Source organism: Cyprinodon tularosa, unplaced genomic scaffold, assembly GCF_016077235.1.
Source record: "Cyprinodon tularosa strain WSP-4 unplaced genomic scaffold, ASM1607723v1 ctg390, whole genome shotgun sequence".
NCBI classification, from domain to species: domain Eukaryota; kingdom Metazoa; phylum Chordata; class Actinopteri; order Cyprinodontiformes; family Cyprinodontidae; genus Cyprinodon; species Cyprinodon tularosa.
This window is the reverse complement of record NW_024039108.1, coordinates 470,503-483,697: the sequence shown is the minus strand read 5'-3', so window position 1 is coordinate 483,697 and position 13,195 is coordinate 470,503. Positions and strand designations below refer to the sequence as shown.

Below are 13,195 nucleotides of genomic sequence, written 5' to 3'. Positions count from 1 at the left end.
TGTATAATGATTCTGTTTTATGTGTTATCTTCTCATTTCAGATGGCCCCCTGCCTGTCTTTGCCTAGGGCCCTCACTTTCCTAAATTCACCCCTGCATATAGAGGGTCTGGATTGGTCTGCTAAAATCTAGACCTCCATCCAACCCAGAAGGCACAAAAAAATAAAAGCAAAATCATGCATTTAATCATTTTGAAATTGGAAAAACTTTTCAGCTTCAGTGTGTGAAGCTGGCTCGTTTAAGAAAAACATGGATTAATGTTCAGAAGATTTTACTTAAAGTGTTTAAAAAGGAAATTATTTGATTTTATAGCACTGATATGTAATAAAATTTTATAATCTATCTGATCATATAACCCAAAGTTATTTATCTATTTTATTCTTATTTTATCTTTTTGTTAAATCAGTTTGAACTAACCCAGTTAGTGCCTGATCGGGTAAAGAAGCAGGTCTTGTTACAGAAGCCATGAGCTGACAGACGGATGTGATGACAGACAGCAGAGCAGCAGCAGGATGAATCCATCCAGCGTGGAAAGGATCAGTTTGCGGAGGAAACAGGCGGAGGGACCCGGGGGACACCTGGGAGTCAGGAGGTAAAGCTGCAGGAGACGAGGAGGGGATCTCTGCCTAACAAAATAAAAGAAAACATATTTCATTGAATTTATAATTTTTTTAAAAGGCAAATATTAGGGGTTTTCTATAAAATATGACTTGAATTCAAATAATTTATTCTCCTATTTCCCCCAATTTTTTTTGTCTGTCTTTTAATTGTTTCGTTTTCTTTCTTTTTTTCTTTCTTTTTTTTTTTTTAGTTAAACCCTCCATTTTACGCTGATAACCCCCCCGGAAACCGCACGCGCGGTAACCATTGCGTCTTAGCGCGCAGACCTGGCACCCGGCGTGGTGCGCTCCGCTCCTCATTCCTCTCCAACTCCCCTTCAGTGCGTTAGACACCGTTTGAGCGCGCGCACATCCACCTCTCCTCCTGCAATAAACCTGCAGACAAACGGACGCGCGCAGTTACGAACAAACCACTTCTTTCTCGGACCCGGGAGGAGCAGGAGTGACAGAGTCAGCTTCCAACTTGTCCCCGGCTGCCGTGTCCACCCATGCGCGGATTTACGCGTCTTTCCTGCGGTCATCATCGGAGAGACTCCATCAGGACCAGAGTGGAGAATGTAAAATAAACCTTTTCAGAAAAGTTCAGAGAAAACCAGAAGAGAAGCAGGAGAAGAGATGGATAGACGCGCTTTACCGACGGCTTTTCTCTGCTTCTTACTTTGGGGATTTACTGAAGGACAGTTCTTTCCAGGTAGGAACTTGGTCTTTGATTTTATTTGTGTTTTAAGCAGCTGTTTATGCTCCTTTTTCCTGCTTTGACATGTTTTATTGGAACTCGGACAGATGTGGGATCAGTTGGGAATGGAAGATGATATTGAGGCTTGAAGTTTTCATATTATATCCACTGTGGAAAGATGAAATATGCGTCTTCATCTGTTGTAATTAATGATCTGGATGCTTGGAGAAGATGCAGATTTAACTCCAGCAAACTTAAAGAGGTATTTGATTCTGTTGCCTCTCTACACTGCAAAAATCATCTAGAAATTAGTAAATATTTCTTACATTAAGTGTATGTATCCTTAATTTGAGCGGGTAAATAAGATGATTTGCCAATAGAATGAGTAGTTTTGCTCTTAAAATAAGATAATCAGATGATATGCACGTTAAAAAAGACAATGCCATTGTTTTTTTCTTATTTTAAATGTAAAGGGTATTGTTCTATTGGCAAAGTCTCACTTACCAACTAAATGAAAGAAAATGCACTTATTTTAGGAACAAATGACTTATTTAGCTTAAATTTTCTTGCAGTGTAAACTGTGATTCATATTTTATTCTTAAAAAAAGAAAAAGCTTCTCTTTCACTTCCAACAGTTTGAGCAAAGCGTTGAAGCTCCTTCTGAGCCTAAATCTCCTACCCGCTCTGAGCATCAGATCCAAGATGCTGTTCGCTCCTAAAAACTCCTCTTCAGGAGACTTTTTCCACAACAGGAACCAAGATACATCATTTCAGGGAAAACTTTAGTGTCTCCGCGGCCCCTGGAGCCAATGTTCCTCCTTTTACGCGCCGCAGAGTTTGCAGAATCTGACATGGAATAACTTTAATACTGCAAAGCTGTTTTTAACGAAAGTCTTTGTGTGTAAAAATGTTCAACATTAAACTTAATTCGTGTCTGTTATCATCTCAGCTTATCAGTCATGGCTGTCTGCGTCCTTTTTAATGACTCATTGATTTATTGTGGTATTTTATTAAATTTTAATTCTGTATTTAAACACTAGAGGTAAAGTTCAGAACAAGTCAGTTTCTAAAACGCTGGTTTCCATCCTTTGTGTTCCTGCCGCTGCCTCAGTTCTCTCTGCTTGGTATTCATGACCTGTAGGATTGCACAAAGAGGCAACTCTGAAGGGGAGACTGTCTCCCAGCGCTGAACCCCCCCATCCCACCTCCCCTTCACTCTGCACACATCTCCGCTCTGTGTCTCTGCTGGAGGAGACGCACCGAGCCTCTCTCCGTGCGTAAAGACGCGCCACGCTCCTATCGGCTCATTCAGTCCATCTGTTGAAAAAAAATCTACAAATAAATACAAATTCAGCTCCTTTCATCTCAAAAATATAATCCAAACGGTAAAGATTGATTTCTGATTGAACCAGCTGGATGGAAACTGAGCCACATAAAAATGACGAAGTTGGATTATTAGAAATCATCATTTAGTTTCCAGATTATTCCTCTTAATCTGCTCTTCTTACACCTTTTATAAAAAAAATATATAATACTTATTTTTATAAATGATCCGTTTTAGTTTCACATGTTTCAGTGTAAACAGGACTTAGAAAATCCTCCAGGAGTTTTTTTTTTTATTTTTTCAGGCTGCTGTTCGCTGATTTACCGTTAGGGGGCGACATCGCTCCGTCTGATCTCTGGTTCCCAAAAGGCACAAACCTTCACCGGGACATTTCTGATCAGCTCTCCTCAAATAACCCAATTAATCAGAAGTTTGCAAAAAAATAAATAAATAAATAAATAAATAAATAATAATAATAATAAATAAAATAAAATCAAACAATTTAAAATTACTTTTGGGCTCCTGATGCATGTTCTCCACGCTGCTGTTGAAGAGCTGCTTGGATCTGGAGATTATGGATGCTGAGGCGTGCACGTCTTCAAGGAAAACATTTCCAATTGATGTTTGGCTTAATTAGATTCCCTTTGGCAGCAAGGGCAAAAAGGATAAATGGCAGAAGGAGAATGAAGGAGAAACAAGGTCCGGTTCTCCTCCTGACATACGGAGAAGGATTTAACATCCTTCAGGTCAATTAGAACACCTTTAATATGATTAGTGAGACGTGTGACTGCTACATGCCGTCATACAGAAGCGAAGGAGGCCGGAGAAAATGGGAAAGATGAGGGAGGATGGGGAAAGGTGATGGAGGTGAAGTTTGAGCCTCAGGGGGAGAAAAAGATGATGAAAGACTTTAAGAAAGAATGATAGAGGAGGAAGAGACAGGAGGAGGTCAGGGGAGAGGATCGCAGAGGAAGGGAAGGATGAATAATAGAAGAAAAGAGCTGGAAAGCAAAGATGAGGTGAAAGGACGAGGCTGCGGAGAAGCGGATAAGTCCCGTCCTCTTCGGTGTCGTTTATCACCGAGGGAAGAGAAGGAGGAAAACAGAATGAGAGTGGGATGAAGAAGGAAAACGACACTAAGTTGATTATGTCTGACTGCTATCGATTGTCTGAGTGGCTCTAAGAGTTAAAGAATGGGAGATTTCTGACAGCATGTCTGTCACCTCTGGGCGCCGTGTTCAGCAGGCGGCCCTCCACGTGTCCTTCTGATCCATGCCACTTCTTCTGTTGGCCTCAGCAACGGTGGGGAGATCATTAGAGATGTGTGATGTGAACAGAGAAGCGTTTCATCCTCATGTCAGCTCTACCTTCATATTTACCCTCCAAGCACTTAGAGTATCACAGTCTCTCTGTAAAACAGCCTACACTATAAAATAACTCAGAGTAATGCAAAATAAGAAAAACATCTTCAAGTATTAACTGCATTTATTGCAACAGCTGTAAAGGATTTAATTAATGGACATTTCATGCATAGAAAAGGTTTATCTCAGCACTGGAGCAGCACTGAGATCAGATGAAGTAGTGACTCTAAATAAGGTCTCTTCTTCTCTTGTTATCCTCACCACGTCGGGGTTCTTCCTGTATGTTTCAGCCCTGCTTATATGCAACAGGAAACTACCTCTGTCTCTAATTGCTTTCATCAAAACATCTAAAAAGCTGCAAGTTTCTGCACTATGCCAAAAATAGCAAAAACCTTTAAATAGATTAATACCAGCAGGTCATCTAACACTTTGAAGGAGCACAAAGTTTACCCTCAGGTCAGCACAGATGCACGGTAGAGGCGGACATTACCAACGTCCAAATTTACCTTCTAACCAAAACCAGGAGACTCTACATAGAAGAAAATGACATTTATAGTTTTGGATATTATCAAGTTAATTTACTAAACTTTTATTTATCCGTTGCACTTTATTTTTGCATAAACATTGCACTCTAAAAAAAGATATTCAAACTAAGTTATGTCAACTGGTTCCAGTAAACTTAGTAGATTAAATGCCTGGATTATTATAAATATTTATAATAAGAGAGGCGGCCAGTTGTTAGGGCATTGAGCTTGGAATCCAGAGGTTCTGAGTTCGAGCCCCACTACCACAGACTGCCACTCTGGGTTCCTGAGCAAGACCCTTAACCCCACACTGCTCCCCAGGTGTCGCACAATGGCAGCCCACTGCTCCCCAAGGGGATGGGTTAAATGTAGAGGTACATTTCTCCAATGTGAGATCAATAATGTTCAATTATTTACTTCAACATATTAATTAAAGACAAAAAGGTTAATAAATCCAGCATTGTAGACTTAAGGTTGTATCACTTGATCTTGTGTAGTTTTATTTAACAGCTAATTGGCAGCTTAATTAGCACCAGCTTGAATCAGTTTAATTCAAACTGAGTTACAACTGGATTTCATTGACTGACTTTAATTTAACTGTGACTAGCTTTCATGTTTCAACTTCAGTGGCCTGAAGGTATGAATTCATCCTTAGGCCAACTTATTATCACAGCAGGGTTTCTGATTACTGGCAAGGCATGGCTGTCGATTGCCTGGACCTTGTTCTCGTCATTCAGCTGATTTCTTAGAACTTGCCTTACTGGTTGAAGATATTTGGCTGTTGCATCCTCCTGGTTGCCATTGGCCTGTTGTATTCCAAGGTACTTGTAGCTCTTTACTAAATCTGCTATCCTCCTTTCTTGGATTGTGATCTGCAAGGATTACCTTCTCTCTCCTTGTCACCATCCGGCCATATTTCATCAGCCAGAACGACATTCTGATGTCCGTGCTTTAGATCCTGGTGGTGTAGATCAGAGAGTAAATGTCTTGTTGAATCTTAGCATGCAGCTTGATGCCAACCATATGCAGGCTGATAGTGGCCCCATTTCTGAATAACTATCCATAGCCAGTCTTGTTGATTCTTTGGCTGATGGAGATGCACATTTTTTTCTTGGTAAATTCCGCATGTGATTGAGGTTTTGGCTTGAATTTGAGAGACAGATTATTGGCCGAATGTTGTTTGGGACTGTGCCTTTATGAGGGTCTTTCATTATCAGTACTGTTCGGTCCTCAGTCAGCCAGTCAGCCTGGGTCCCGCTCTCCAGCAGCCGGGTCACTTGTGCTGCTAGGTATTCATGGAGAGGAGTCACTTTCTTTTGTCCCCTCTGACGCTGATCCTTCGTCCCATTTAGCACTGGTAATATGGAGTCACAGTTTTTTATTGTTTGCTGTTTTTCTGTTTTATTTTTTATTGTTGAAGACTCAGCAGACTAAACAACAAATCAAAACCGTGGAAGTGGAAGCTTTTCGGCAAATTGAGCTCTGATAAAAGATGTTATTTCCATGGAAAATGATTCTTAGGTGATTAAACCGTGACTCCAGTTTATAAATGGAACCACTGTGTTGGAAAAAAGAAAAAAAAAAAGAAAAAGAAAAAAAAAACAGCCAAACATTACTTGTAGGATACATATTCTGCTCTCTTACTCCAGATATACATATTCATAAACAGTTTATGATAAACGTAAGTTTTTGTGCTTGGAAAACAGCCTGTTTAAATCCCACACATTTCAAAGGAGCTCTAAAATCTGTAATTCAGATTTCATGCATAAGCCCTGAAGGCATCATTTGAACACAGCTGTAAGTGTAAAAATATTGTGATTTAGGCACAAATCCGAAGCGATTAACTAGGTGTTATTGTTCATCCATAGGAAGGTTTGAGCAGCCAACGGTTCAGATGTTAAAAGTTTGCTCCAATTCTTTGGCTTTTTTCTCGCTGTCACTCATGATGATTTTTTTCAAAGCTGCCTTTTCTTTAAAAGGAACTAAATAAATGATGTGCCTGTTGGACATCAGCTCTTTCTTTAGAGCAAATTAGAAATATTCATTACAGACAAAGCCATCAATTACATAAATTAAAAAAGCATAATTTCACACAACCTCATGATTGATACTGAGCTCATAAATGGCAGCACAGCCAGAGGTCTGGATCCTTGTCTGCATTGTGGACGTTTTTTTTTTTTGTTTTTTTTTCAGCAGCTGAAAGCCTGCAAACAGAAATGAGGTGGAAAATGTTTTTGTTTTTGTCTTTTAGAGGCTGTTAGTTTCAGCCTCAGGGCGTGATGGAGCAGATGCTCCTCATCTCTCTTGGTGTGTGACACCCTGACTCCACCTTCACTGAGAAACCGTGAAGGTGGAGGAGTGAAGGAGTTTTATACCCACTATGTCCTGTCATTTGTTTTTTAAATAAAACAGCTTTATTTTTAATATTGATAAAATATTGTAGAGACATCTAGAGGGGATAGTAAATCTTGTTGAAGTACACAGCACCGCGGCTCTTCATACACTTCTAGGTTTATTCTCTGTGATGCTTGATCTCTTTATCTTCAAACTCCATTGTTAAATGTGTTGTTTCCATAGAAGCACGATGCACAATAACAATGAGGTCCAACAGTGTGGCTGACTGCATACAAACAGGAGGGGATGAGTTCAAAAGAACAACAATTCTTCTTGTTGTCAATCATAGCAGGCTGACTTACTTCATGGATTCAAAAGGCAGGACTAGCAGAGTCAGTGAAAACACTTTAATATCAATCAGAAAACTACAGATATGAGAAGCTACTTTTCATAAAAAGTAAAGGTTTCATAGCAGTTATTTTGGCAAATCAGGAAAAAGAAGGGGGCATCATTAACCCCTTAATGCCTAACTTGTATTTTTGTATTTTTATCATGTATTTTTGCTCCGTCAGAGGTTAGATTAAATAGAGGTCATTAACTTCAATATTATATCTATAATTAAAGCATATTTAGGTATGAGGCCAATTAGACACTCTAGGCATTTTGCTGTGACTCCATCCTGGAGAGAAATATAAGCTGTGCTGCTTCCATCAACACCTTTGTTTATAGATGCTGGAGATCAGCCTGTTTTCCAGTGTAGTCCTGTTTCTCTGACTGTGGCAGGCTGGATGTGCTCTCTTCATCCTCTGATATGGGAGCTGGCTCGGAGCTCGTCTGCCTGGCTGTGTGGTTCCTGAACAGCTGCCTTTTCTATTTCTGCTTCTGTCTCCTTGAACCTCGGCAAATGGCCGCTCACACTGAGCCTAGCTGTGCTGGAGTTTTCTTCCTGTTAAAAGGAAGTTTTTCCGCCCCACTGTCGCTACAAGCATGCTTAGTGTGAGGGATTGCCTTTGAGTCAATGAGTCGATGCAATCAACTGGTTTTCCTTAGATAGAAAACTGAATCAATGTGACTGAATGATCTGGTGAACTGTAAAGTAACTTGAGATGACATGTGTTGTGCATTGGCGCTATAGAAATAAAATGAATTGAATAACAAACTTTTGACAATCTTAGAATGTTATATTTTATTAAGGGTGTTTTGCTCAAACATGGGATATGGTTTACGTAAGTTAAAACATAGATTTTTGAAGTAGCATTACTATATTTTTTTTATCATCTTAACATTTCATATTGATCTATATTGTGGAAAGTTCTCATGCTACATTTTCCAAAGAGCTGTTAGGACTTTTTTTCCAATAAGAAAACAGCTTTAAATATTGAACAGTTAGAAACAGATGTAAAACACGTGTTGTTTTTTTAAACAACACTTGCATTTTCATTATTAAAGTGCTCAAAAGAATATAAAATACTGTAAACATACACTCTCCCGGCAGATGGTATACTACATATTTTTTGCATTAATCAGCGTTAGACATTTAATTTAAAAAATTTTTTATAGTCATGCTTTTTGTTACCCAGTGTTATAAATTCAGCTAATTATTAAAAGGAAAAAAACGGAATCACTTCACTGTATTCTCCTAGGAGCTTTTATCTGTTTCATAGTTTGATTTCTTGTTATGATTACTGCTGTACTCATCATAACTTTTTCAGCATTTTGTCATCAGTAGATTCACTTTTTATTGATGAAATGAATAATTTGTAATTTATATAGAAATGCATATAGATGTACCTATGCTTTTTAAGGTTTTGATATTTGCAGTCGAAATGAGTAATAAATGTTTTTTACATTCCAAGTGCTTTGTGATTTTTTTTGGAATATTAAAAGTACCTCTTTTTCTTCATTAATGTTAAAATTCGCTGACATAGTAGAAAGAAGAGAAAAGCAAACACCTCTTAGACGTTTCCTGCTTACCTGCAGCCAGCTGAAGCGTCCTTCCGCTAAAGTAGCAGAGCGTCTTCCTCAGATGGCAGGATGAGATGAATCAAGCCGTGATTGAGCTGATTGTGATGTCGGAGGTGTACAACATAACATGGTGTAGCCCATTAAAAACTTATTTTCCTCTAATTAAAACAAGTCCTGCTAAATGCAGGAGGTCTTAGCAAAGCTTAACGAGGTTTCGCAGTAATTAATCCATATTTAATAAATGATGTTAGGCAGGAGAGGCTGCTTACTCGGCCGAATCAACAATCTTCCGAGGGGAGGGGGGGGCTGTGGATGACAGGAAGGAAAATAAAAGAAGGAATGAGACGAATAAGTGTGGGTAACAGCGGGAAGGTAATAAAGAAAGTTATAGAGTGTGGCTGGAGGAGAGGAAGGAGATATATTAGATGATATCCGAGCATCCCCCACTTTATTCTCACAGTGACTAAATTTGATTTATGTCAGACTGTGTGGGAGATCTTACTCAGAAGATGGATATGTTGGCAGGGTGAACCGGCCTCAAATATTTTATATAAAAATCATCTAACTTTACAGCGTAAGAGAAAACGGTTGTTATAATTTAATTCCACTTTATTAGAACTCTTGTCTTTGTCTGTTTTAGTGCTTATATCCATCATTTGGACTACTGCTGGTTAAAGTTTAACGGAGGCAGATGGAGGTTGAATAAAAAGTGTTAAACGGTTGATATAACTCCGTCAAAACTAGTTATGCAGACGAGCTCAGTGGGGGGCCAGTTTTCTCCGGTTCTTGCCTCCTGGGTTCTTTCACTCGTTGAGGATTAGGAAAGCAGATTAAGTTCTGGGCGAAGGTCACGAGGAGCAGAATCGATTCAGCCTTTGACTTGATTTAACCAAATTAAACAAGTTTTAGCCTCTTGGGTTCTGCTGATGCCAACAGAAAACTTTCCCCTTCAATGTTTGTCCAAATTGTCAGTCCCACTAATCGCAAACCAGCCCCACAGCATGACACTAACACCACCGTGTTTCCATTATAATCTCTAAACAAGGGGTTCTCAAAATGGGGGGCACTGGATGATGACCCCAATCATGGTGATGTAATCTCTGAGGTGTATGGAGGATTAAAATACATCATGAAATAAGTGGATTCAAATGTGAAAATAAGTACATATAACATTAATTGATCTAATATATGATTCTAATATTTGATATACAATTAGATAATGAACTAATGTATTAAATAATTAAAACCATGACCGGCCACCTTGTTCTGGTTGTCTCTCTGCTGGGGTCGTCGCTTTGGTTTCCTAAAAAAAAAATCCAGCTCCGCCATGATGAGGTGAAAACCGTCGACCAGCAGATTTGATGATGCGATGGAGCCTTTTGGACACTGTCAGACTCTATAAGACCCTATGAGTTCTGTATCTCCAATATTATAAAGGAGGTTCACTTCAAAATTCTACGCACTATATATCCTACAAATTTATATTTTCTAAATTCTCAGATATTGATAAATGCAGTTTTTTTAATATGGAACAGGAAACCTAATCTCATTTATTCTACCACTGTACCCACTCTACCAATTTTTGGACTCTTCTTGATCAATATATAATCTGGAAACTCAAAACCTACATTGTAATTGTCAGTAAGAGTGTAATACTGTATTTTGTCCATGGACAAACTAATGTTTTTAGTGTCTTTTATCAAAAACCTTCTCATTTTCAATCAATCTATTTCTTTTTTGTCAACTACAATTTACATTCTAATAGACATTTCAGTTTCAGTATAAACTGTTCATCACATACATTTGTACGGACAGGGGGAATGATTTACTGAGGCCATGCGTGCAGCAGAACGCTGCCTTTGGCGCGTTCTTATGGCTGCCAAGGGCCCCAACCCAGAGGCCGTTCCCTATTAGCCTCGTGAAACCATCCTGATCTCGCGAGCTTTCAAGGTTTCACTCGCTAATCAGTCTGGAGACTCTCCGTTGAAGAAAATTTGGAGCCGTTCACCAAACGAAAGTCCAATCAGCGTTGGCTTTGAGGCGGGTTGAGGTGTGACGCAACAAGAAGCGCGACAGTTCAGTCGAAAGAACATGGCGGCTTCAGCCGATGAAACTAGCGTTAGCGTGGCTATCGAGCAAGTTTTATCGGAATTACAGAGTATTTCTTCACTGAAAGAAGAGCAAAACACTGCTCTTGAGGCTTTTCTCAGAGGAAAAGATGTTTTTGCTCTTCTCTCGATTGGTTTCGGCAACGCTGGCTTGGTTTATTTGGCCCGTCTATCACCAACATAGGCCAATCAGCTAACCAGTATTTTCGCCCCTTCCCAAAATTACTTCAACCGAAGGTTTCCAGATGGATATGCGGAGCAAGTCCATCTAGCGGAGTCAGGTTAGTTCCCTATAGCGCTGCCTTTATATCTGTGCAAAGATACGAGCCACATTGGGGACGGAGAGGGGGGAAAAAAAGCATATTTCACACTTTATCCTTGACAGGATACAGTTTGAGATATCACGTAACACGAGACAAACATTTAGGCAGAAGGAAAACATCGGAGGCTGGAGCCACATGAAAGTCGATCTGACATTTGAGGCATTAGTATGATGAGTGCTTTTAATTTGTCCATGAATGCTCTCCACAGGCCATTGTCCTTAATAAGATGGAAGTTTAGCAACCGGCGCTACAGTTCTGGGTAAATCCACAGGTGTTTGCGTGTAGGGGGGGATTTGTTTGGTGAATTTCATATACACAAATGTAAATATTAAAAAATGTCTCCCAACTTCAGATGTTTCTTGCAAGAATTTAAAGAGTAAATGAAATCCCTTACTTTAATTTATTCGAAATAGAGCAATACTTCTATGGACATTTTTGAGATATTTGGGGAAAAAAAGAATTACTGGTGAGGTGTCGAGTGTAATCACCTGAAATAGTTTTTTTTTTCCTGCTTTTTTCACGTTCAACAGAAATGTTCCTTTAGAGTTTAGTTTAGTGGCTACAACAATAAAACACCACAGATTACCTCACTTTATGGTCAGTATTTTCCTAGAAATGCCTTGAAATTCTGTAGAATCACATTAAACAAAATGTAGACATAGTTTTGTGAATTTAAAAGCAACAATAAGAACATCAATTTATTAAACTTAATCTCGGTCGCTGAGTGTTGGAGAAAAATTGAGAAAAGTGCAGAGAAAAATTAAACCATGTAAAATCAAAAAACTCCAAAACTAAATCTGTTAAATGAGGAAAATGTTCCATTTTCCAAACTGTATAAAGATTGATGGTAGAAAATAGAAAAGGGAAGTTTATTTTCAGAGGTATGTTCTTCAGAATGAAGAGATGAAAACTAAAACATCTGATTAAACACAGCCAAAGAAGAAATCACTCCTAAACAACAGGTTTGATTTGATATAGATTAAGAAGAAAAACTGAAGCAGAAATCCCAATATCTGCTCGGCTCCTGAGCCTTTTCCTTTCATTATTTACACTGTTACGCACACAAAGCCTCACAAACATATTTATTTTCATAGCAGCAGTCTGAAGGTGCAAAAGCGTTTTATAGCTGTTTGCTCTCATCTGAACAAACGGCAAACACTTGACTCATACAGGCCTACTGCCTGTGTACACATTTCTGATCTAGCATCTGCTCTCCTCCCAGTTTTCCCCTTTTAACCGTTCTTGTTGATGACTTTTTCACTCCTTCAGGTTAGGATAATTGTCATTAATGATGTTAGTTCATTGTACCTTAATATTAGCTGCCTGTTGCTTGTCAGAACTGATGTTTTCCCCAGTAGTTTGTCTAATTAGGCCAGTTCCTCTGTCCGGATATTAAATTCAATTCAGTTTATTTCTATAGCGCCAATTCACAACAGATGTCGTCTTAAGGCACATTACCGTTCACCAGATCATACAGTCACATTGATTCAGAGTTTTCTATCTAAGGAAAAGCAGTTGATTGCATCGATTCATTGACTCAAATACAATCCCTCACACTAAGCATGCTTGTAGCGACAGTGGAGAGGAAAAACTCCCTTTTTACAGGAAGAAACCTCCAGCAGAACCAGGCTCAGTGTGAGCGGCCATCTGCTGAGGCCGACTGGGGTTCAAGGAGACAGAAGCAGAGATAGAAAAGGCAACTGTAAAAGGCTCCGAGCCAGCTCCCATGCCAAAGGATAAAGAGAGCACAGTCAGTGTTAGTCACAGTCAGAGAAACAGGACTACACTGGAAAACAGGCTGATCTCCAACATCTACAAACAAAGGTGTTGATGGCAGCAGCACAGCTGATATTTCTCTCCAGGACGGAGTCACAGCCAAACAGGAACAGATGAAGCTACTATGAAAAAAAGCAGAGAGAGCAGAACGTTAGAGATTGAACTAACAGATTCTGCAGAGTGGG

General features: G+C 39.3%; 1 protein-coding gene across 15 annotated transcripts in view; it reads left to right on the top strand.

Annotated features, from left to right (window-relative positions):
* Nucleotides 1–903: 903 nt before the first annotated feature.
* Nucleotides 904–13,195, top strand: part of ptprt (protein tyrosine phosphatase receptor type T) — a 471,678-nt gene continuing 459,386 nt past the window's right edge. For all 15 annotated transcript variants that reach the window (XM_038297556.1, XM_038297553.1, XM_038297554.1 and 12 more), the window contains exon 1: nt 904–1,310. In XM_038297556.1, the coding sequence (XP_038153484.1) occupies nt 1,235–1,310 (76 nt within the window). In that variant the 5' untranslated portion in view covers nt 904–1,234. The remainder of the gene's footprint in view (nt 1,311–13,195) is intronic.